The sequence below is a fragment of the Ahaetulla prasina genome, chromosome 1 (genome assembly GCF_028640845.1).
Source record: "Ahaetulla prasina isolate Xishuangbanna chromosome 1, ASM2864084v1, whole genome shotgun sequence".
NCBI classification, from domain to species: Eukaryota; Metazoa; Chordata; class Lepidosauria; order Squamata; family Colubridae; genus Ahaetulla; species Ahaetulla prasina.
The window spans coordinates 97,323,343-97,349,755 of record NC_080539.1 but is presented as its reverse complement, the minus strand read 5'-3'; the positions used below and the strand labels follow the sequence as shown (position 1 = coordinate 97,349,755).

General features: G+C 40.3%; 1 protein-coding gene across 2 annotated transcripts; it reads right to left on the bottom strand.

The window, feature by feature from the left end:
- Window positions 1–525: 525 nt before the first annotated feature.
- On the bottom strand, window positions 526–25,850 carry LRP11 (LDL receptor related protein 11). 2 transcript variants are annotated; one of them, XM_058169742.1, is made up of 8 exons: window positions 25,084–25,850; window positions 22,536–22,693; window positions 15,137–15,278; window positions 8,937–9,062; window positions 6,991–7,188; window positions 4,797–4,967; window positions 2,756–2,854; window positions 526–2,456 (listed from the first exon to the last, which is right to left on the bottom strand). In XM_058169742.1, exons 1-8 carry the CDS (start codon window positions 25,634–25,636, stop codon window positions 2,302–2,304), a joined length of 1,602 nt encoding a protein of 533 aa, XP_058025725.1. In that variant the 5' UTR covers window positions 25,637–25,850; the 3' UTR covers window positions 526–2,301. The 2 variants fall into 2 exon arrangements, with proteins under 2 accessions (XP_058025725.1, XP_058025731.1); XM_058169748.1 differs by lacking the exon at window positions 4,797–4,967.
- Between the last annotated feature and the right edge of the window lie 563 nt (window positions 25,851–26,413).

The window sequence follows — 26,413 nt, the reverse complement described above, 5'->3', positions numbered from 1 at the left end:
AGCTTTACAATTTTGCTACAAGGATTCAATAACAAAGACTTAAAGCTTTATGAAAAGTTTACTAGTTGAAACTGCAATAAGTTGCTAAATTTATTCTCTGAGCTACTTCTGTGTGACAATTAACATCCTGAGGTTTTAATATCAGTATTACAAACTTCAGGGATATTATTATTTTATTGATAGAAGCAATATTCCCTACAATTGAATAACTACAGAATAGAGAACAGTTTCAGCTCCTTATCTAAATGCTAGGCTTTAGGAATTTAGTATTTAAAGGAACCTTTTAAAATAGAGCACTTTTCTCCTGTTGTCCGGTATCTGCCCTTAGTAATCAGAGATTCTATTGCCGATACAGGCCTGGCATACTTGCCATATATATTTCAATGGAAAAGGTAAATACCCACATAGAATGGTAAGCAAGTGTTTTAAAACAAGAAGGCAGATAAACAAAAGATTTCCAACTTGGCTATTTCAGCATTTGAAATTATATAAACTAAATGAGTAGATAAACTCAAGTGGTGTTTTTTTTTTTTTACTAACAGCTGTTTTGAAATGAAATTGTACTGCTAATTTATTAATGGCTTACTTGTATTGCTACTTTTAATTAGGAATGTGCAGCGCTTCAGGTTCAGTTCCAATAAGGTGCTTTGGAGTGAGCAAAAGCATTAAATAAAGGATTTATCTGCAACTCTTTAAAATGTATGTTTCCTTTCTAGCTTCCCATGACCCATATGGCTGCTTTAAAGAATTGTGGACATATACAGTACTTAATTCACATGCCTGTGTACTCTGAAGTTAAAGTTACAGATATTCTTAAAGTGTTTGAAAAAGGCAGAAATGAAAATAGAAAGGATTGAAATCCTGTAAGGAGAAAGAAATATAAATCTAAGGTTATATTTATCACCAACATTGGAAGATTAAAATAGAACAGCTAATTTAAATAATATGGTGAAACTCGTGCCTTCCTCAGAGATAAAAGAGAGACTAAAATTGGTGCTCCTCTGCAAACAAAAGATTTCCAATGCATAAGTTGAGACTGCAGTTTCCCAAAGATGATCTAGTACTGTCTGATTACAGTCGAGCAGAGTCTGGCTGCACTGAGAAGAACAAGGCAAAGTACTGTGGATGTCAGAACTGTCATGCGACATAATGAGAACTGTATGCCTGATTTCCTAGTTCATTCAGAGGAGTGGATTGCTTCATAGCCATCCAACTGAAGTCAACATGATTTTTCAGGTGTAGTGACATCGCACACAGGATGCAAATTGTGTCATTTTTTATCACTCTCACCATGTTACACAGTACATCATTTCCATCAAGTAAGCTCCCTTGCATCCTCTGTGGAAACCAATAGGATGTTTTTAGGTGTACAGTGTCTGCCCACATTCATTGTAGAAAAGGAAGCTGAAGCGTGAATTCCAAATCTCCATTTATATATTTCAAGTGCAATTTTTCATGGGAAAATACTTTGACTAGATCATAATGTCACATTAAAAGAAAAGCGAGCTCTACTTAAAAGAGTTTGGAAAGTAATGCCCTATAATGAGTCAAAGCTCTAACAAAAATACATATTTGGATTAGATGTGGCTGCTGTATCGGTATCTGCTGTGATGTGGGCCACTGCAACAGGACATCATGCTACTCCAGGAGCATGGATTAACCACTAGCTTCCAGTATTTTAAATTGGGTTTTATCACCATACAAAACCAATTTGCAAAATGGAAATGGCTAAATTAGAGTGTAAAGCGAGGATAAGTTTAAAAGAAAATCTTTTGTACACTTAATGTATTTTAAGCTATAGTGGTATTGCACTTATTCACCAGTAATGTGATTTTGTTTCGATGGGATTGCAATAGATAAATTGGATTAGCTCATACCTCCATTATAAGCTATTCTTAAAGTAATTTCATACTAGAGCCTCCAGTTGGCTTGGGAATGAAAGGCATTGTAGATCAAAACACCTGGAGGACAGCATATTGGTGAAAGCGATCACATGCCATTACAAGTGTGTACATCAGTGTTTCTTAACCTTGGTATTTGAAGGGGTGTCAACTTCAACTCCTGGAATTCCACACTGGTTGGGGAACTCCAGGAGTTGAAATTCACACGTCTTCAAATTACCAAGTTTGAAAAACAATTGGTGTTCATCTATCACAGGCCTTGAAAAAATTTTGGGAAGATGGCTGCTTATTTTGGTAACACAGTTTTCACTTTTAAAAAGAGAATTGTGAGATGCAAGAGGCACACTTTTGTGAGAAAGCTTGATAGCAAAAAAAAAAGTATCCTGAATCTTGCTCTAGTCTAGAGATACATTCCATTTATGAGGTAATCTGACTCCTCAGATGTAGTAGGTCGCGCTTTCTTTAATTTCTGCCGGACTAATCGCAAACGGCAAGCGACCATGAGTAGCAGCAAAGCAGTGATGGCTAACCCCAAAGCCAGTGGAAGTACAGCACCTAAAAAGAGTAAGAAGCAGAATGTACTAAGTAGGCAGCCAATTCATAGAAAAGACAGAAGCCTCATATTAGCCAAATAAACAATTTACATTCCTGAGGATTTCCTAAAACAAAACCACTTAAGGGGAGATGAGAATATCTGCTCTATCAGGACATAGTTATGAGGGTGATATAATATGAAGTTTCAACAGTTCATATACTGTGGATGATGCCTTTTGCTTCGTGATGATTCACTTTTGTATATTTCTGTGTCTTGACACAGAATAAATCAGTTGAAACCTCCACCCCCACATCTTTACCTGTTTCTGGGATTGGAAGGCTCTTTTCAATCTGAGTGCTCTTCAAGCTCACAATATTATTGTCATTCTTATCTGTGTCTTTCCCTGAGATTCTAGAATCTGTAAAAACAAAACAATGCATCATCAATATATATCTATATATATCTATATATCTCAGTAGCCCACTGGTGTCAAACTCAATCACGTCATGTGATGTATTGCAATTTTTTTTGCCTTTGCAGAGCAGGGGTGAGCATGGCCTGCCAGTGACGTACTCTATCTGGCCTGTGGGTCGCCAGTTTGACACCCTGTGAGTAGCAGATAAATTGCATCACAACATTCAAGTGTGTTTCAAGAACTATGACTTATGCTAGATACTGTAATAAAACTAGTTTACAGCTTGTAAAGAAATATCTTTTATTTGTGGACTATCATATTTACACTCTGAGACCCTCTTCTGTCTGAGATTTTAACATAACTAAATGATCCTTTTTGCATGACCCTATTGACTGGATCATGGTGTTTTAATTAATTTGACTTGCTTGGGACTAAGCTAAATCCCTCCATTTGATATGAATTATATTGGGAAGTCACTTGATGCTCACTTCTGAGACTAGGATGTCACCAACATGAAAAAGGCAGAGTTAGGTGTGAGGTAAGAACCTCCATCTGATTGTCTAGTGTAGGAGTGACTCTGGATGCACCACTTTTTTAAAAACTCTTTAAAAGGGGATGGGATGTAAAATAACTGGTAAGGTGTGGCATAATAGCTTCTTTAACAGTGGTTGAAAGGAATTAAAAAACTAAAAAAATAGCTATTGAGAGATGGACACAGAAACTTTAGAATAAATTATGCCAACACAACAAAGTTGAAACAGTTAACATGGGGAAAAAATAGTTGGTTCTTAAGAACACAGCCACAAAAGCAGAGATTTAGTTTTACTATATGCAGCTGAGCTCCCACCACATACATTTGTTTAGAGTTCACTATATAAACCATAGTTTAAATATTCAGCCCTAAAGCAATGATTACTGGTATATTATAATTTAACATGTGAAAACTAGCCCAGAGCAACTGTCTTGATTATGAGTGCTTTGGTAGGGAGGCTTCAAAGTGATACTTTCAATATGAACAGAATACAGCACAATTTAGTTTAATCAATAAACTTGATCAATAAGCTTAGAGAAGTAGTTCCACCTAAGAATGATTGCTGATTGCTCTATAAATTCTATTTCTGTTCTTAGAAATTTGAAAATTGGAAATACTGAAAAATGTTCACCTTAGACAAAGTAAATGACAAGGGCCCAGAGAGTGAGTTGACCATTTTCAAATTCAAATTCAAATTTCAACTCCTACCCTCAAAACGACGCTATAGAGTACTGCACACCAGAACAACTAGACACAAGAACAGTTTTTTCCCGAAGGCCATCACTCTGCTAAACAAATAATTCCCTCAACACTGTCAGACTATTTACTGAATCTGCACTACTATTAATCGTTTCATAGTTCCCATCACCAATCTCTTTCCACTTAGGACTGTATGACTATAACTTGTTGCTGGCAATCCTTATGATTTATATTGATATATTGATCATCAATTGTGTTGTAAATGTTGTACCTTGATGAACGTATCTTTTCTTTTATGTACACTGAGAGCATATGCACCAAGACAAATTCCTTGTGTGTCCAATCACACTTGGCCAATAAAATTCTATTCTATTCTATTCTATTCTATTCTATTAGTAATGTTAAATGATAAATTTTTAAAGTTGGCAAATACTGCCAAGCCCACGTAGATTAAAGTACCAAAAAAATAAGTAAATCAGTATTTGATGCCATTCCAATATTTACATGCATGCAAATCTATCTATTACTATGGTAGATTTTATGACAGATAGATCTGCACTTTAGCAGACTGCAAAAAGATTATATTCTTAAGATTTTTGCCAAATCTTTCTCCATCAATAGAAGGATTGTTAAAACACAATAGGGATTCCAGTGGGGCTACAGAGCAAAGTGTTATGTTATGCCACTTCCCTACCCCAGATGACTGTTTATTACCATGAACTTTTACACATTCAGCAAGACAGTCAGATTCTTGAAGAAAGTTGTTTTCATTGCCTTTGCAACCACCATAGATGAAATGCATGCAGGTGCCTGAAAAAGCATCAAAATGCCAGCGAGGGAGGTGTCTGTTGCATGAGCCCATGGCTAGGGGGAGCAAGCACTGCTCTGTAATTATAAGAGGAAAAATAGATTAACTCTAAATCCTTGTAATTAACATATGAAAATCAGACAGCAGTTGGGTTTTATAATATTTGGAATACATTACCATAATTTAAACAAAGGCTGTAACAGAATACAGAATCTTGCCCTCGTCCCTTTTGTTGACCTGAAAAGAATCTTTCCAACCATCATTCCCAAATGCATCCATTTAAATATATTGCCTTTCCCCCCTGAATTTAACAGAATCCAACACCTGGAAGTGTCTAACTATTTCTACCCACTTCATTTATCTTCAAATATAGCTAGGGAGATTACAAATAGTCCTGAACTAATGACCACAATTAAGCCCAAAATTTCTGTTGTTAAACAAGACAGTAGTTAAGTGAATTTCCCCCATTTTTGACCTTTCTTGCCATAGTTGTAAAGTGAATCACTGTAATTGTTAGTTAAGTTAGTAACATGGTTGTTAAGTGAATCTTACTCCCCCATTGACTTTGCTTGTCAAAAGGTCGCAAAAGGTAATCCCATGACCCTGGGACACAGCAACCGTCATAAATATGAATCAGTTGCCAAGCATCTGAATTTTGATCACATGACTATGGGGATGCTGCAACGTTCGTAAGTGTGAAAAATGGCTATGAGTCACTTTTTTCAGTGCTGTTGTAACTTCGAACAATCATTAAACAATTAAAAATCGTTGTAATTCAAGGACTACTCTACTACCTCTACTGATTCTCTACTTTTCTACTCTACTGAGTAGAAAACACTTCTGCTCGTATAAAATGAAGCCTTTCATTTTCAGAAATTCCATCCTGTGTTCTCTCATGCAATATTGCTCAGCCTCAATTTTAATTTTCAGGAGCAGCTTTGCAGAGACAAAATGGCTGCCATGAGTAGGAGGAAACTACATAAGCACATGAAAATGCGCTCCAATACAAGAATAGCACTGAATATAGCTGCTCTATATTTTTGTTTTCAAAGTCTGTGCAAAATATATAGGGGAAAACATGATTAATTCACTGATGTTTTTGAGGTACATATATAAATTATGATCTATCTTCCGTCCATCTCTACCCAACCTTGATTGTATACATGGGTATTACTCATCAAATTGTGGAAATCACCTGTTTTTCCAAAGTTGTAGCTGAATTAACTGCATGGATTTCTTTAACAGATTTCTATAGTCAACTCAAGGAACAATTGTGAAAATTAAACCTTAAAATTTTTGAGCGTCAGCTTATCCACAAGTGGCACATTTTTATGGCATTTTGGTTAAAATTTTAAGGGTCATCTTATTCTGTGGATAGACTTATACATGACTATATACAATAATTCCACATTCAAGCAAAAATAAACTTAACTTTGTAAGCCTATTTACTAATATACTACTCTAATATTGTAATGCATTAATACATATCCCTACATCATATGAATGCTTAGATTGCAGTGCCCGGGGGACTATAATAGCATTTTTCCAATTCATAGGACTGTAGAAAAAAACAATTTATTCAAAATATAAAGGTGGAATAGTCGATCGAGTAACAACAGATCCCACCTCCCCCCACATTCTATTCCACCCCCCTGCTCCCCACACGTCCTTAGATTTTAATCTTTGGTTTTAATTTAGTTGTGTTTTAATGTAGATATATTTTTAAGACTGTAATCCAACCAATCCAAGGGCCGTGGTGGCTCAGGCTGTAAAATAGCCTGTTATTAAAACACAGCTGCTTGCAATTACTGCAGGTTCTAGTCCCATCAGGCCCAAGGTTGACTCAGCCTTCCATCCTTTATAAGGTAGGTAAAATGAGGACCCAGATTGTTGGGGGGGCAATAAGTTGACTTTGTAAATATACAAATAGAATGAGAGTATTGCCTTACACAATGTAAGCCGCCCTGAGTCTTCGGAGAAGGGCGGGATATAAATGTAAATATAAAAAAATATATAAAAATATAAAAAACCAAAGTTACCTTATGGTAAAATGGGCGGCCAATACACTTTTCAATCAATCAATCAAATTGTTAATCTTACCTGGTATAAACCCTGTAAGTTGTTTCTTTGGTCCCTGAGAGGGTGATAGTTTGATTTTCTCTGGTTCAAGTGCTTGACTGCTTAGTGCACTTGTCTGGGTGATTTCAAATGTAAGGTCTTTATTGGCTTTTTTCATAAATTCAACTGAATTTTGTTGAATATTGTCTATGTGAGTTATTGCACTCTGTCCTGAATTATCTGAGTGTAAAAAAAAACATAAGAACATAAGGAAAGCCCAATTGGATTAGGCCAAAGTCCAACTTAATTCATTGTTTAGCTTCTCATAGTGATCAAATAGATACTACTGAGGCAAGGATGAAATCCAGCAGGTTCTGACACGTTCTGGAGAACCGGTAGCAGAAATTTTGAGCAGTTCGGAGAACCAGTAGCGGAAATTTTGAGTAGTTTGGAGAACCAGCAAATACTACCTCTGGCTGGCCCCAGAGTGGAGTGGGAATGGAGATTTTGCAATATCCCGCACCCAGAAGTGGGGAGGGAATTGGGATTTTGCAGTATCCTTCCCCTGCCATGCCCACTAGGCCACACCATGCCCACCAAGCCATGCCCACAGAACCGATAGTAAAAAAATTTGGATTTCACCAGTGCACTGAGGTGAGACAAAGTAAATGAAAGTCACATGTCATTTTGTGATGGGCTATCTTCATTTTCTCACTCACTCAAAGTATACCCCTTCCTGCTCAAAAATCCAGTCCACATACCTAGCACCCAGTTTTTCTTCTGTAGACCCCAAGTGCCTAGACTGCAATCTAGCCAATTGCTAGAGGATAGCATCATCTTCTTGTGCCATATCCATCATCGGACATTAGTGATCATGTTAGTGATCCCAATTTCTAGAGGATAGCATAGTGAACGTCAAAACCCCAATCTTTGCTGGCATCTACTGGCCAATTGGAAACTTGCAGTCTAAGTATGGTAGCTGTACACCATACAATTAGCCTTGCTGAAAACACGAGGCAAGGAAAGAGCAAGGGAAATAGGTGCCTGTGGGACCCAAGGCAACTATTCTTTTTAAGATACTGATATGTCTAGATCACTGTTTCTCAACCTTTGGCAACTTGAAGATGAGTGGACTTCAACTCCCAGAATTCCCCAATCAGCATGGGTGGGGAATTCTGAGAGCTGAACTCAATACATCTTCAAACTGCTAAGGTTGAGAAACATTGGCCTAGAAACAATCAATGCCGATATTAGTGTGCAAATGATAGCTTTTTAAAAAAGGAAATGTTGCTTAACTGGTTTTTTGTCTCTTCTATGCGTTTTCTTTTCTTTTCTTTTCTTTTCAAATATTAAAAAGTACTGCTAGTCTGTATTCCACCAATGGAGCAACTGTGTGCTTGCTTTTCATGGAAGAAAACCAAGAAGACTTTGCAACTAGATGGAGCCTTCTGGCAAGTTCAGAGATATGCAAAATGTTTGGCTATGGGTCTAAACCATGCTTGTACTACAATCTCAGTGATGAAAGTTCTTTAGCTTTTTCATAGGAGCCATGGTGGCACAGTGGTTAGAATGTAATATTGCAGGCTAACTCACTGCTCACAGCCAGGAATTTGATTTTGTCCAAATCAAGGTTGACTCAGTCTTCCATCCTTCCAAGGTTAGTGAAAGAGCTTTTTCAAGAGGCAACTTGAAAAACTGGTCCAGAAAGTCCAGTTGCCTCTTGAAAAAGCACCTTTGGGACAACCATGACCTGGATGACTGAGAATCTCCATAGACATTTAGATTGCTGTGGGCAATATGCTGAATCTGTAAACCACTTAAAACATATAAAGTGATATTTAAGTCTAAGTGCTATTGCTACTGCTATTTTCCTCATCCTAAGACCCAAAAGCAGGATTTCAAATCTACATGCCTCCGCTTATTATTGAGCTATTATTATTGTTGAGCTATTTTTTAAATGCTTAAATGGACAGGTTCTGTTCACTCACATTTATGGCAAAAAGCTTCATCTGACCCATCAGGACAGTGGTTCTCTCCATCACAGGCATAAGTGATGTCAATGCAACAGCCGTCATCACAGAGGAACTGGTATCGGGAACATTTCCCAGCACAACCTGCAATAGGACAATTCTCAGGTTAGAGGACAAATTAAATTGCAAAATATAAGAAGCAGTTGTGTACAATGGAAATTGGAGCAAGAGAAGCCCGCTGTTATGCATCCTGTCATCCCTGTCCTTCATAAAATGACTCTATGAATATTTCAGGTAGAAGAATAAGGCAAAACCATTCAACAAATGCTATCTCTGGACAAGGAGAAAAAAAGCAACCAGTTAAAACCAAATTCTGCCCGCTATATCAATTCAGAATACATGGGACATAATCTGTATTCTACTTGCTGAGTTGAGAAAATTAGTGGAGCAGAGGAATGCTGTGAATTTACTTAGACTCCATTAAGGCATTTGATAAAGTAGACCATGATCTACTACTTGATAAGATAGAAAATTGTGGGTTAGACAGCATCACCACCAGATGGATTCGTAACTGCCTGACCAACCGCACTCAGTGTGTAGTCCACAATGGAACTGCATCTACATGGAGAGAAGTACGCAGTGGGGCACCCCAAGGCTCTGTTTTAGGCCCAGTACTCTTCAACATCTTCATCAATGACTTGGACAAGGGAATAGATAGGAAACTCATCAAATATGCAGATGACACCATGCTGGAAGGAATAGCCAACACTCCAGAAGATAGGCTTAAGAAACAGAAGGATCTTGACAAACTTGAACATTGGGCGCTATCTAACAAAATGAAATTCAATGATGAAAAAAGTAAGGCTCTACATTTAGTCAAGAAAAACAAAATGCACAGGTACAGTATATGTGGTACCTCACTCAATAGTACCCTGTTATCCCCAAAATAAGGCATCCCCTGATAATAAGCCCAATTGGGCTTTTGAGCACATTGCAGTAAGGCTAAGCGCTTACATCAGGGTCTTATTTTCAGGGAAACACAGTAGTAACTGTGAGAGGGATTTTGGAGTCCTGGTGGACAACCATTTAAATATCAGCCAGCAGTGTGCTACAGCTGCCAATACAGTTCTAGGCTGCATAAACAGAGGGATAGAATCAAGATCATGTGACGTGTTAATACCACTTTATAATGCCTTGGTAAGGCCACACTTGGAATACAGTTTTGGTCGCCACAATGTAAAAAAGATGTTGAGATGCTAGAAAGAGCGCAGAAAAGAGCAACAAAAATGATTAGGGAACTGGAGGCTAAAACATATAAAGAACAGTTGCTAGAACTGGGTATGTCTAGTTTAATGAAAAGAAGGACATGGGGAGACATGGGATAGCAGTGTTCCAACCAGGGGTTGACACAAAGAAGAGGGAGTCAATCTACTCTCCAAAGCACCTAATGGCAGGACAAGAAGCAATGGATGGAAACTAATTAAGGAGAGAAGCAACCTAAAACTAAGGAGAAATTTCCTGAAAGTTAGCATAATTAATCAGTGGAACAACTTGCCTACAGAAGTTGTGAATGCTCCAACACTGGAAGTTTTTAAGAAGATATTAGATAACTATTTGTCTGAAATGGTATAGGATTTACTGCTAAGCAGGGAGTTGGACTTGAAGACCTCCAAGGTCCCTTCCAACTCTTATTCTATTCTGTTCTGTTCTGTTCTGCTGCTGTTCTGAGTTAATTGCTCATAATTGTTGCGTTTTATATGACCTTTATTGCCTTACATTTATTTATTGGATTTTTATCCTGCCTATTGTTTCAAAGCTGAAGGCAGTGCATGTAGCCCTCCTATTTATTCCTGGAGAAATTATAAATATTTAACAATAGAGATTACACCCGCTCCCCATTTAGCAATTATCTTAGCTAATAACCATTTGCAAAGATAATGATAATGGATGGTAATAAAAAACATTTTTCAACCAATATGCATCTTTATGACCAAATTTTGGCCATCTAACAACAGTAATGCTAAAGTGAGAGTCATGCTGGTTTAGCTGTGTAAGAGAACCATCTGAATGAGATGGCAGCAACCAGTGATTTTACATTCTCTCTTCACCTCCTGGGCTGAATTTGGGGATTCTTCTGAGCTTCATTATCGGGTTAGGAGTGACCTTTGTTGCCTGTTTAGATATAGTAGTCTGGATTACTAGCCTTGTGGATTTGGGCAGAATGTGATGATTAGTGGTATTGTTCTTCTTTCATCACTGCTTAGGGTGATGATTAGATATCAGTTCCTCCTTCTTTGGGTGCTGGTATGTTGATAAGGGAGGAAGTGCTCAGCAACATTTGTTCCTTTCTTGTCGGTGGTTAGTCCTTTTGAATGCTTCATAAATGGGGTAGTACTCCTCAACTTACAACCATATTTAAGGCCAATGTTGAGACAGTTAAGTGAGTTTTGCCCCATTTTACAACTTTTCTTGCCACAATTGTGAAGCGAATCATTATAGTTGTTAAATTAGTAACCCGGTTAAGTGAATCTGGCTTCCCCATTGGCTTTGCTTGTCAGATAGCAATAACACTTAGACTTATAACTAAAGCACTTCATAGTGCTTTACACTCTCTAAGCCAGGGATCTCCAACCTTGGCAACTTTAAGACTTGTGGACTTCAACTCCCAGCTTTGCTGGCTGAGGAACTCTGGGAGTTGAAGTTCACAAGTCTTAAAGTTGCCAAGGTTAGAGATCCCTCCTCTAAGCGGTTTACAGAATCAGTATATTGACCTCAACAATCTAGGTCCTCATTTTACCGACCTCGGAAGAATGGAAGGCTGAGTCAGCCTTGAGCCTGGTGAGATTCGAACTGCCAAATTGCAGACAGCCAGCAGCCAGCAGAAGTAGCCTGCAGTACTGCATTCTAGCCACTGTGCCATCATGGCTCTTAAGGTCACAAAAGGTGACCCCGGGACATAGCACATAAATATTTATTTATTTATTTATTTATTTATTTATTTATTTATTTATTTATTTATTTACTTATTTATTTATTAGATTTTTATACCGCCCTTCTCCCGAAGGACTCAGGGCGGTTCACAGCCATAGTAAAAATAGAACAACAAATAAAACTTATTATATATCGGCTAAAATTTAAAAACAATATACCATTAAAATTTAAACTCTCTAAAATTTATAAAATTATAAAGTTTAAAAATCACGAAGCCAGTCCCGCGCGAATAAACAAATAGGTCTTCAGCTCGCGGCGGAAGGTCCGAAGGTCAGGCAGTTGACGTAATCCAGGGGGAAGTTCGTTCCAGAGGGTAGGAGCCCCCACAGAGGCTGGGGGCCGCCAGCCGACACTGCTTCCCCTAGGGGCCGCCAGCCGACATTGCTTGGCGGACGGCACCCTGAGAAGCCCCTCTCTGTGTGAGCGTACGGGTCGGTGGGAGGTATTCGGCAGCAGAAGGCGGAAATATGAGTCAGTGGTCAAGCGTCTGAACTTCAATCACGTGACTAAGGGGATGCTGCAGTGATTTTAAGCGTGAAAAGCGGCCATACATCACTTTCTTCAGTGCCGTTGTAACTTTGAACAGTCACTAAACGAACTGTGGTACGTCAAGGACCACCTGTATGTCTGTTGACAGATCATTTGTCAGAATATGAAGCTTGTAATTCTCTTTCTAAGCATCAGAGCAATCCTAGAATATCTGCCAGCAACTGCTACCTTAGGAGACCAGACTCCTTTTGGTAATTCTCTTGGATTTTTAGTGTAGCTCGATCTCACTCATGCAACCCAAATTAAATATTTAGTTTATTTAAATTGAGCTCCTGAATAAAAGTGGAGAACATAATTCTGATAAATAAATAATAGGAGAAAGAAGGGTCAGGAGAGCAAGGATACTTCCCAGCAATGGTTGCTATGGTGATTAGAATGTTGGGGAAAAATACAGCTGAGCTGGAGAGGTTGTAAAAACCTGGAGAGAAAGAAAGGGAAAATGGAGCAAAGCCGAGAAGGTAAAAGCAATAAACCAGACCCAAGGTGCAACAATGGAGTCTTTCTCCAAAGACTGGGACAACCTAGACTGGTAGAGACAGGAGGGCTGTGGGGAGGAGAAGTGAGATGCAGTATCTGCAGAACAGATAGGCTGTGGTATCCTTTGATCTTGGCACCTTGTAAGTCATGATTCCTGAATCTGGTCCCCAACATCTGAATCTGACCATTGGTTGTGACTCAAGGATGACATGGTTTCTACTGGAATTGGTTATATACTTGGAGAGATTCTGAAGTAGGTGGTAAAAGCTTCTCAGCCTTTCAAAGTAATCCAGAGAAGAAACTAACACTACCTTTCTTGTAAGGGTCCAATAACAAAATCTTGCCTGTCTAAAAGAACTTCTCCTCTCCTCCACCTTTACTTTCTAGGGAACTAGGGAGGGTCCCTTCTGAGACACTTTCCACATTCCCATTCTTTCTGTAGGCTGAGATGTCTCTTATCTCTGGTTCCAGCTCTTCTGCCTTCTGACTTTCAAGGATATTCCTACTGACTATTACAGAGCCAGCACATGTAATTTTTAAGGTATTGGACTAAGAGTAGCCAGATCCATATTCAAGTCCACCCTAAACCATGGTTGCTCACTAGATGACTTTGGACAGTTCTATTGCTAGCTCCCAATCTACCTCACAGGATTGTTTTTTTGGGAAAAATAGAGGACTACGTATGGCGTCTTGAGTTCTCTAGGAACTCATTTAAGACAGGATTGAAATGTAGGAATTATGAACAAAGTTGGCACGCAGGATTAGTGATGGAAGAAATGTTTTGCATATTTGTTATTTTTATTTTCTGTTTGTACATTGTGCCCAGATGTCATCTTGTTTTTGGCTGGCATTGGTTTTCATGTTACTATTTATAAACCACCCAAAGTCAATTGGAGTAAATACCATATGGGATTCATTTAACTAGATGATTGGAGTAATTGTGCATTAGGTAAAAAGGAATGAAGCATTCTTGCTATTGTATATAGAAGGAAAAACTACTTTCTTATGAGATAAAGTTGCTTAAACATGTTGCTCAATTTCAAGACCTCTGCCCAGGTTAGTATTGTGGGTCCTGCTATAGTGAGTGCCACTATAATGACAAAATTATGTCTTAGGGACTACATCTGTAATACAGCTGAATGGAATAGCCTGCCAGGAGAGTCAAATGAAAAAGAGAACAGGCTGCCTTGTGCACAGTCACTCACGCGCTCGTTACCTCTCGCTTGGATTATTGTAATGCTCTCTATATGGGGCTCCCCTTGAAGTGCACTCGGAGGCTTCAGTTAGTCCAGAATGCAGCTGCGCGGGTGATAGAGGGAGCTTCGCGTAGCTCCCACGTAACACCGCTCCTGCGCAGACTGCACTGGCTACCTGTGGCCTTTCGAGTGCACTTTAAGGTGTTGGTTACGACCTTTAAAGCGCTCCATGGCTTAGGGCCTGGGTACTTACGGGACCGCCTGCTGTTACCGTATGCCTCCCACCGACCCGTACGCTCTCACAGAGAGGGACTTCTCAGGGTGCCGTCCGCCAAGCAATGTCGGCTGGCGGCCCCCAGGGGAAGGTCCTTCTCTGTGGGGGCTCCCACACTTTGGAACGAACTTCCCCCGGGCTTACGCCAAATACCTGACCTTCGGACCTTCCGCCGCGAACTGAAGACACATCTTTTCATTCGCGCGGGGCTGGCTTAAATTTTAAATTTTAAATTACATAAATTTTATCGATTTTAAATTTTTTACTAATTTTAAATGGGGTTTTGGTTTTTATAAATTTTTAAAGTTCTAGGCTAATTATAATAAGTTTTTTAACTTGCATTTTAAATTGTATACTGTAGTGTCTGTATTTTATTGTTGCCTGTACACCACCCTGAGTCCTTCGGGAGAAGGGTGGTATAAAAATCAAATAAATAATAATAATAATAATAATTTTGCACAGTGTTTTTCAACCTTGGCAATTAGAAATTCTGGGAGTTGAAGTCCACGCATCTTAAAGTTGCCCAAGTTAAAAAGCACTGGTGTAGAAGGAAATGTGATGGATATTGTACATTGTGAAAATTGCCTCTTTAATGTAGTTTAAACTATAAGACCTGTACCCTATTTGCAATGTATTTAAAGCATGTTCGATTGTGATTTTAATTACATACACCGTCTCACTCTCAACTATACCAAAGAACATGAAAATGGTTATTTCAGCAGTTTTCTCACCTAATTCAGCATGAATCATTGGAAGTACTGTCACTGAGACGTTATCTGAACTCCTTTGGCCAGCTGTGTCAGTCACAGTCAGCTGCAGTGTATATTTTCCTTCTTGCATATGAGAGAGCTTCAGTGTTCCTGGCTGAGGTACCTGAGCCAAAAAAAAAAATAGGGCATTGATGGAATTCCAACCTTCATACTGTAGCTACCAAGGTACAACTCTCATACAATCATGAGAGGGTTGAGAGATATGCATACACACACATTCTATCATATACATAGGAGGGGGTAAATTTAAAGACATCATGCCTTTGTATTCCTACCTAGGTTGCCTGAACACAGGTAAAGCAAATCAAAAAAAGTTTAGGGTTTATTGGTAAAATGGATACTGGAAACAAATACAGTGATCATTTGTAAGTCCCCCACCCTGTACCACATTGGATCAATGCTCCCTTAGATTTCAAGATGGTGTAGCAAAAAATACAGATTTGAGAAAATACACATTTTAGTGCAGTGCTATCATAAAAGAGCAACGTGTTTGAAATTCTCCAGGATTGCTCTCATGTTGTTACTTTTTAAATCTTAAATCTTAAAACTGATCTTAAAATATAAAGCGGCAATTCATAGTTTACAATTCAGTGAATCAGTCAACTTTCTCAAGTAGCAGAGAGCAGGAAGTTATTCTTTCAAATCCCTAAGACATTTTCACAATGAAGAACACTGTAAGCCACAAGTCCACATTCAGGTATGATGGAAGATCAAATAAGTGATTTAGTAATGAAATACATTTCACTTGCCAGTCTTGTCACCTGGGGGGAAGCAGCGTCATTTTATTTTTGGCTCAGAAAATATGTGGCAAATCTCACTTAAATTATCATTCTCACAAAAGAAGAAAATAAAAAGAGTTTACGTGTTTGGGTGTGTACATAGAGTACACGTGAATGGATGAGAATCCCATGAAGCAGGACTCCATATTTATTTATTTATTTATTTATTTCGATTTTTATACCGCCCTTCTCCCGAAGGACTCAGGGCGGTGTACAGCCAAGTAAAAATACTATATAAACATTAAAAGAAATTAAAAAACATATTATAATGTGGCCAAAATATTAAAACAATTTAAAATCTTAAAATATAAATAACCCCAATAAAATTTCAATCCAGTCCCGCTTGAATAAATAGGTGCGTTTTCAGCTCACGGCGAAAAGTCCGAAGATCAGGCACTTGACGTAAACCAGGGGGAAGTTCATTCCAAAGCGTAGGAGCTCCAACAGAGAAGGCCCTTCCCCTGGGGGCCGCCAGCCGACATTGCTTGGCGGACGGCACCCTGAGAAGGCCCTCTCTGTGTGAGCGTACGGGTCGGTGGGAGGCAAAAGGTAACAGCAGGCGGTCCCGTAAGTACCCGGGTCCTAAGCCATGGAGCGCTTTAAAGGTGGTAACCAGAATCTTGAAGCGCACCCGAAAGACCACAGGAAGCCAGTGCAAACTGCGCAGGATTGGTGTTACATGGGAGCAACGAGTTGCTCCCACTATTACCCGCGCAGCTGCATTCTGGACTAACTGCAGCCTCCGGGTGCACTTCAAGGGCAGCCCCATGTAGAGAGCATTGCAATAGTCCAAGCGGGAAGTGACAAGGGCATGAGTGACCGTGCATAAGGCATCCCGGTCAAGAAAGGGGCGCAACTGGCGCACCAAGCGTACTTGGTGGAAGGCCCTCTTGGAGATGGCCGCCAAATGATCGTCAAACGACAGTCGCCCATCCAAGAGGACACCCAAGTTGCGCACCCTCTCCGTTGGGGCCAATAACTCGCCCCCCACAGCCAGCTGCAGCTGCAGCTGACTGTACCGGGGTGCCGGCATCCACAGCCACTCGTCTTGGAGGGATTGAGCTTGAGTCTGTTTCTCCCCATCCAGACCCGTACGGCTTCCAGATTTATTTATTTATTTATTTTATTTATTAATCACATTTATATACCGCCCTATCTCCCGAGGGACTCAGGGCGGTTCACAGGCAAGTAAAAGACATATAAATACAGACTAAAACCACAGTTAAAAAACTTATTCTACAAAGCCGAATTAAAAAGCAATATAAATAATAAAAACCATTTAAAACCAATATAAATTTAAAAACTAATCCAGTCCTGCGCAGATGAATAAGTGTGTTTTAAGCTCGCGACGGAAGGTTCAGAGGTCCGGAAGTTGACGGAGTCCTGGGGGGAATTCGTTCCAGAGTGTGGGAGCTCCCACAGAGAAGGATCTTCCCCTGGGGGCCGCCAGCCGACATTGCTTGGCGGACGGCACCCTGAGGAGACCTTCTCTGTGAGAGCGTACGGGTCGGTGGGAAGCATAAGGTAACAGCAGGCGGTCCCGTAAGTACCCGGGCCCTAAGCCATGGAGCGCTTTAAAGGTGGTAACCAAAATCTTGAAGCGCACCCGGAAGACCACAGGGAGCCAGTGCAGACTGCGCAGGAGTGGTGTTACATGGGAGCAACGAGTTGCTCCCACTATTACCCGCGCAGCTGCATTCTGGACTAACTGCAGCCTCCGGGTGCACTTCAAGGGTAGCCCCATGTAGAGAGCATTGCAATAATCCAAGCGGGAGGTGACAAGGGCATGAGTGACCGTGCATAAGGCATCCCGGTCAAGGAAGGGGCGCAACTGCCGAACCAGGCGAACCTGGTGGAAGGACCTCTTGGAGATGGCCGCCAAATGATCGTCAAACGACAGCCGCCTATCCAAGAGGACACCCAAGTTGCGCACCCTCTCCGTTGGGGCCAATAACTCGCCCCCCACAGCCAGCTGCAGCTGCAGCTGACTGTACCGGGGTGCCGGCATCCACAGCCACTCTGTCTTGGAGGGATTGAGCTTGAGCCTGTTTCTCCCCATCCAGACCCGTACGGCTTCCAAACACCGGGATAATCAGGCATCTGATATTTGGTACAGAGAAGCCACTTCTTCACAGCTTTTATCATTGATTCTTTTATCATAGATTCTATTCTGTTGTTTCCAGAACTTTTTTTAGATCTGAGAATTCAGTTTAGCTAACAATGCAAGCTTTGTGTGTGCAATCCTCACTGCTTATGATTCAACTATACCAATCTTCCTATTCTACACATCCCCACATCCACCTTCCCTGCTTGTCACTAACAGTAACTTCAACTGTGCTGAATAGTTGTGCATAAGACTGAAACATTAGAATCTTAGCACCTCACTGGCATGTGAAGAAGAGCACTCTGTTATAGATATTGGGAGAGAAAGGACAGGGAAATCTTTGCAGGCTTTATATAGGAAAAAAAAAGTTCTACTGAAAAGATTATTACAGAAAGAAATGCATTATTTTTTTCCTGTTACAACTGAATCACAAAACAATATTGATCCCTCCAACAGGGGACGGATCTATTCCAACGTTTCTCAACCTTAGCAATTTTTAAGACATGTGGACTTCAACTCCCAGAATTCCCCAGCCAGCAATGTGAATTATACTTCACATGTGTTAAAGTTGTCAAGGTTGAGAAACCCTGATCTGTTCTGTCAGTTTTCAACAGCAGGTGGCAGCCATGGCTCAGAAGGCCTTTGCACATCTACAATTATACTGTACCCACTTTGGATCAGGAGGCCCTGTTTATAATCACTGATGCCTTGATCACCTCTTGGATTATAGCAATGGGCTGGATTGTTAAATTGTCCCTGAAGACCACTTGGAAGCTGTAGCTGGTCCAGGATGCAGCATTACAGATAGTTATGGGGGTATCTCAATATAACCACTTAATATGTACTTTGTGAGCTACACTGCTTATCAGTGTGCTTTGGAGTACAAATTAAGATGTTGGTTTTCATGTATTAAACTCTTCATGCAGGAGGGCCATGTTATTTGTGCAACTGTTACCTCTGATTACTTCAGTCTGTCCAGTAAGATCTTGCAGTCTTGGCATGCCTGTCACTTAGACAGTTGTCATCTGGCAAAATGTAGAGGATGTGCCTTCTTAGTTGGCATTCTTGCCCTTTGAGACAGCATCCCCATAAGATAAAGTTGGCCGACCCTGCCTGCTTTTCAAAAACCATTACTAACCTGGCTCTTTCCCCAGGTACTGAGTCAGGTATGCTCCTATTGGCTGAAGCTTTTCCAAGCATTTTATGTCCTGTTGGGTTTCTGATTATTTGTTCATTGTGTTGTTTTATATGTGATTTGTTTATTGGTGATATGCTATTCTGAATCATGTACTGAGAGGGCAGCTATATAAATCACATAAATAAATAAATAAACCTAACAAAATAAAATGTCATTTGCCTTGACATCAGGCACACTGAAACAATACAAGTTGTCCTTATTCTAGCTAGCCATCCCTGACCTAAATGCTGTAGGTCTTGCCAAAAGGCACTGTGATATGTTTACTTTCTCTTTACACCACTGCTTATTCAGAATTCAGGTGACTTGATATTTTATCTTGTTCAAACATACCGTTCTATTCACCATTGTGAGCTGAAGAATAGAAAATCAACTCATTAACATCAACATTACGGTGAGCAAATATAATCAGCAACTGACCCCAATTATGTTAACAATAACTGTAATCAGACTTTATGTGTTGGCTTCTAGGAGGCAACCACTCTCTGCATCTCAGGTCTAAAACGTTTTCGGTAATTTAAGCAAACTGAAGGTCATTCGGTTTTGGGGGGAAAATCTGCTAAATTTAAAGTGAAATATTCTTATTTATGCTTGGGGGTATGCTTGCTGATTTTTTTTTCCAGATAGCAATTTAATTTACAAGATACACCAATAAAAGAGCCAAATAGTTTAAGATATAGTAGAAGCATGCCCTTTTAATATTAATATTTCAATGGAATTGTAACAATATTGCAACCCCACTGGAGATAAAATTTGATTAAACAAAATACGACTGTAGTACATACTAAATAAATAACTACATTGTTATTTATAATAACATAAAGTAATAACTACTTCAGCTGCATCTGTATGATGACAATAGGGCAAGTCCTGAATGCAATAAATAACTACAAATTTTTGGGAAGTGCTCCTATAAATATCTATGGAGATTCTCAGTCATCTGAGAGCTGAAAAAGCTTCTTGGATGAGGAGCAAAACGTCTTCAAAGGAAAAAACAGAAAGTCCAGTTGCCTCTTGAAAAAAGCACCTTTGGGTTCCTATAAATACTTTGTACTTTGTCAATGTGAGTGTTTACATCAATTCCTGGAAATGATACTTTGTAATGTTAATAGATGCAATTGTTTTGCTCATTTCACTTTGTTTAAACATGGGTTCTCAAAATCTGTGGTCCTATACCTAAAATGGTGAGGTAATACCACAAATCAAGCTAGGAATGTCTCCCCTGTTATAATAAGTGCCAGAGATCAGCTTCGCATCAGATTGGTCCCTTACCCATTCTTTATCCCTTTTATGCATGCAAAACTGGAGCCCTGCTGGACCTCAGTCCTGCCTCCCCATTCAAAAGACAATTTTCCAGGACACAAGCATAAAATCTCATAAAATCTCACAACTCATAAAATCATCTGCTACAATGTCGTTCCTGTTGAAGACTACTTCAGCTTCAACCACAACAATACACGAGCACACAATAGATTTAAACTTAAAGTGAACCGCTCCAATCTTGATTGTAGAAAATATGACTTAAGTAACAGACTTGTTAATGCCTGGAATGTACTACTTGACTCTGGTCTCTTCCCAAAATCCCCAAAGCTTTAACCAAAGACTATCTACTATTGACCTCACCCCATTCCTAAGAGGTCTGTAAGGGGCGTGCATAAGAGCACCAGCGTGCCTACCATTCCTGTCCTAATGTTCTCTTTGGTTGTATCCAATTCATATGGTTATTTCATGCTTATACTTATATATACTGTTGTGTTTGACAAATAAATAAATAAATAAATAAAAATAAAAAACAAGCAGGAAGTGAAAGAGACATAAGCAGCTACTTATGGGTAGGTAAAGCACTATAGGTAAAGCACTATCAGGCTCAATTTTCTTCTCTGTGCATTTTATACCTTCTACCTCCCCATCTCCCCCCAACACACACATCTTGGGGGGTGGATCTTGGTGCCCTCTCCAACATAAGAAACACCTTGTTTTTGCAAGCTTCTACTCCTGGAATCATGAAGCCTGGAAAGGACAAAGAAGGCAGACTTCTGGGAATTCTCTACAGGTGCCTCATTCCTTCTATTTTCACTGCTCTCCAGGCACCCATCCTTTCCTTTTCTGTCAGTTATCTTTGTGCACATTTCCTTTGCCCCAACTTCTTTCACTTTTGCACCCATTGCACATGCCTTCAAAATAAAAAAAAGGTGACCCTGTCTTTGAGCACAGTGCTGGAGCATGCATTTTTCTAAATATGCAAGCAAGTATATGTTACTCATACTCTCCAATGCCACACCAAGCAGTAGCCACCGAGGCAAGAGAAAAGCTGAAGCAATCCTGACTTGATCTTCTCATTACCAGCTAGCCAGAGTGGAAGGAAAATGGACTGAGGACATTCCATAACACATGCAAAATTGGGATTTTATCTCTTTTATGCATGTAAAACTGGAGAAAACTTAATTCTGCTGTGATAGGAGAAGCCAACTACTACTCCAGTCACAGCAGGACTGGAGTTGAATTAGCCAACCACTAATTCATCTAGGCAGGGCAGAACCACATTTGCAGAGTAATCTGGTTTATGTGGGCCACTCCTCCTATTGCAATTTGTTTGCTATCACTTAGATAGTCATGACCCACACATTGACTTCTAACTATCCTATCAAATCCTTCCTTTAGTGTGGACACTTTGTTTTGCCTCTCATTCTGAGGGCTTATAGAATAGAGTCATTCCCCCCCTCCCCAGACAGATCAGCTAGAATAAAACAACATAATCTGCTCAAAAGATTGAGTGACTAGTCGCAAGTCACTCAATAGATTTTCATGATTGAGGGTGGACTTGAATTTTGTTTGTTCTTGGTCACCGTGGTTTATAAATCATGATTTATGGCTTAACGTGTGTGAAACCAACTGATTTATTAGTAAATTGTTATTATATAAACCATACCTTAATGAAGATGCATGAACTAAGACTCAGACCTATTTAAAAAAGGAACTTAGTTGGATATGAATATAGTAGTTCCACTGATTTTAATATATTTAGTCTGAACATCACTTAACCTGAATTCAATTGTTCTCTGTCTATGTGTGCAAGGGTCAGTGCATGCATTCATCTGTAAATCCAATTTCACAAATGCATGCTTCAGGAAAGAAATATTGACAAAACAAGTGACTGTCTCTAATATTTTTTTACTTTGCTTTATTCTGACAGAACAGTGAATATTTCTCAACTCTCTTGTTTCTAAAATTCCACAATAGGAGCAGCAAATAATATACCTTGTATTGTAAAATATAACGTACCTGCATATCAACGGAAGATACACCTTGAAGTAATGTCCACTCATATCGTATGATTCCATGGTCATCCACACTTTCTCTGCCATCCAGAATAACCCAGTCAACAGGTAGTTGAAGAATAATATCTTCTCCTGCCTTGCTAAGAGGAGGCTCATCAGTTTCTAATTAAAATAAAGAATCTTAGTGAAAAAAATGAGTATACATCACTCAAAGTTAGGATTATTGTCTTTGCTTGACTCACTTGTATTGTTTTATTGTAGATTTTTAAATCAAGAAAAATCTGTCCTAAAATACTTTCATCAAACTACTCCAGACTTTTAGTACAAGTTTATTGGCCACAGATGAAAAACTTTAAGGTTTATGAAGCCTATATGTAAAGTAGATTCTGAGATTTTAAATCAGATATCATTTTGCTTTCTATTTAACCGTCTGCTAACAGGAACACAGGCTCTGATAAACATATATTCATCTACACAATTGGATCACTTTATGGTCATGGTTTTGAAATCTAGTCCTCCAATTCTGCAAAACGTCCCCCACCCCTTGTGAAAAAGTCTTCTGCTTTCCCATCTGATACACAGGATCAAGCTTTGGTTTAGAATTTATTTTGACATGGTTTTTGCTTACCTAGAGTTGCAATTTGGCCAAGGATGCTCTTATTGTTGGATTTACCTCCCCCCCCTATTTTTCCATCGTTCTGCAGCCTCCGAGGCTGCCCTTGCTTCCATTGCTTCTGAACTAACAACATGAAACATGAATTATCTCATGTCTTTGGGTTTTAAATGAGTTGTGGAAAGCCTGGAGGCTGCACACTGATGGAAGGACAGTTATATAATGAGTGACAGGCACTGCTTCACATATCATTTGGCTTTATCACTTGACTATCTCATAATGTAAGTGCATGCACCTTGAACCCCTCCTATATATGTTTCATGAAAAAACAAATTTATTTATATATTTATTTTCTATACAATTAAGTGGAATATCTAAAAAACTTCAGTGGAAAACATTGGCAGATTTTTAATTGACTTAGTTAAGAATCTCATGTGAAGAGGCCCATTGAGCATTTCTGGTCCACTGTGGATAATAGTTGGATAATATTTTATGCTCATGATTATCCTGCTCATTTTTGAGCCAGGCTAGTAAATGTAGCTTTTGTGAATTAGAATAGGTCTACAAATAAGTTGTGATCTTGGTATGTAACTGAAAGCTTTTCTAAAACAGGCAAAACAAAGGCATGCATAATCATTGCTCACTTGGCTTGTCCAGAGCCCCAATTTGCAGCCAGCAATAGAAATTTGAATTAAGTATCTCAGGTAACAGGGCTATAAAAATACAGTTCTAGTATTTTTGGAAAATTGATTCTGGAACTGCAATGACACAATAACCCACACATTGTTAATTGAATCATTATTTATTGCATAAACACAATTGACTAGGTTAACTGTGGCCTCACACAAATGAGGAAAATACATTTCATTTCTAATATACTGGGTCAATCATTCAGGGTAAAGCAACTTCTTCATTTTATTCCTTAATAACCACTGATTCATTTCCAATCAGACAAATAAAACTACCACTCTTCAAAACTGAAACCTAGCTTTCCTTTCCTGTCCATGTTGTTGGCGCATTAAACAAGATATGTTAAGAACAAACAAAAATTATCACTGTGCAAAATGATAAATTTGTGTTATGGAGTGGAGTAATTTGAAGTAGTTAGTCTACATATATCAAAATTAGATTCATATCTGACCATCTTTTGCCAGTTCCAAGTCAATTTTGAAATAACAACAACAACAACAACAATAACAACACCACTAAGCACCACTCTTTAAGGATTCATAAAATCTGGAAAACAGGCCCAGAATAAGGCAGCAAGGATGATCAATGAATGAAAAAGCTAAAGTGATGGAAATGTAAAGCCTTCACAAAAATTATCCCATGATAATTATAAGCATGCATTTTAAGCAAAACTTCACAGAGGAAACCATCATCCATAGGGAGTGAGCTCCGTTTTATTGGATCATATAATCAAGCAGAGGGTATACCCCCTTCTGGGAATACTTTGAACTGAATACCCACCAAGCAAAGCAATGAAATGAAAAAAGCAAACGGCCTGTGCAACTATACAAATATATGAAGAAGATGGTGCTGGCATTTTTTAATTGTTAGCCACCCAGAGTTGTTTGCTGGGATGAGCGGCTATAGAAATCAGATAGATAGACGAATGATAGATAGATGATTAGATAGATGATAGATAGATAGATAGATAGATAGATAGATAGATAGATAGATAGATAGATAGATGTGGGAGTGGGAGGAAAGGAGCCAGGGAGAAACAGAGAGAGAGGATAAATCGATTTGGGGGCAGGGGGAGAGAGTTAATATTACATTACCTCTCCATTCCTATATTCTAGTATTAAAGATATTCTAAGAGCCTTCTGCTCATGTGCAATTCGCTCCCCCCCTTCTTTCATGAACTGAAACCGTTATTATTTTAGCCCCTTTTCAAGAAACCGCCGAACTCTTAAGCCGGCGGCGCTCTTCTTACCCAAAGCCGGAGGAGGATGGCTGGTGGGTTCCAGGAAGTAGCTATTGTAGCCGCGCTGAGGGGAGAAGACACAGACGGCGCGGCCGCGGTAGGTGCAGTTGAAGAGATAGCAGCGGGCCGAGGCCGGCTGCTGCTGCTGCTGCAAGACGGCGAGGGTGCAGAGGGCATCGGCGCAGCAGGCATCCAGGCAATGCCTGGGAGCAGCCACCGAGCCCGGAGAGCCGAGGAAGGTGGCACCCGCTGCGATGGAGTCCTTGGTGCGGATGATGGAATCGGACCTGACCGAGAAGAAACTCCCGCCGCTGCCGGCTAGTTCTTCAGTCCCTCCTCGGCAGCGACCGGCCGCTTCCTCCAGCTCATCGCTGCGGCCGCCGGACGGATCCCTCTCAAGCTGCAGCTGGCGGCGGAACTCCTCCAGCAGCGATTCCACACCCGACGCCGCCGGGGATCTTAGTTCTCCGGCTGACGATTCCGGCGCCCCCAGAAGCAAAATAAGCGGCGGTAAGAGCCGGAGGACGAGGAGGCCCGGGGGCCCGGGCACTTCCGCGGTCATAGCACCCAAGGGACGGAGGCCAGCCGCGGCAGCGGAGGACGATGGCGGTGGTGACGACGGAAGGAGGGAAGGGAAAGCCTGGCTGCTACCACTGCGGTCCAGGAGAAGGAGAAGAAGAGGGTGGCGGCCACGCCATGCTGACCCCTCCCTGCACCAGCCGCCGAGGACGGAGAGCAAAGGCAGCGACTTCAGTCAGCACCACCGATCCCCGAACAGTTCCAAGCTGGAGGCCGCCCCGCCCAGGCCCGCCCACGCTCGGTGGGCGGAGGGGAGGAACTCTGGGGATGCCCCGCCTAGTTCTCGCCGGTCGCGGGGGGTGGGGGAGATGTAGTCACTCCTTGCTACGTTGAACTTGCTGACGTGCAGAAGGTGGGATTGTCTGGATGGAGTGGGGGCCGGTTCCGGGTAAGGTCTGAGGATGCCACGCTTCTGCTGAAGCATGACACATGCAAGCAGACATCCGTACCTGCGATGGCCTGTAACTTCATCGATTCATGTTGATAATAACGGAGGAGGAGGAGGAGGAGATATAAATGAGAGATGAGAGATAGATGAGAAATAGATGAGAGAGATGAGAGAGATATAGATAGAGAAGAAGAAGAAGAAGAAGAAGAAGAAGAAGAAGAAGAAGAAGAAGAAGAAGAAGAGGAGGAGGAGGAGGAGGAGGAGGAGGAGGAGGAGGAGGAGGAGGAGGAGGAGGAGGAGGAGGAGGAGGAGATATAAATGAGAGGGGAGAGAGATAAGAGATAGATGAGAAATAGATGAGAGAGATGATAT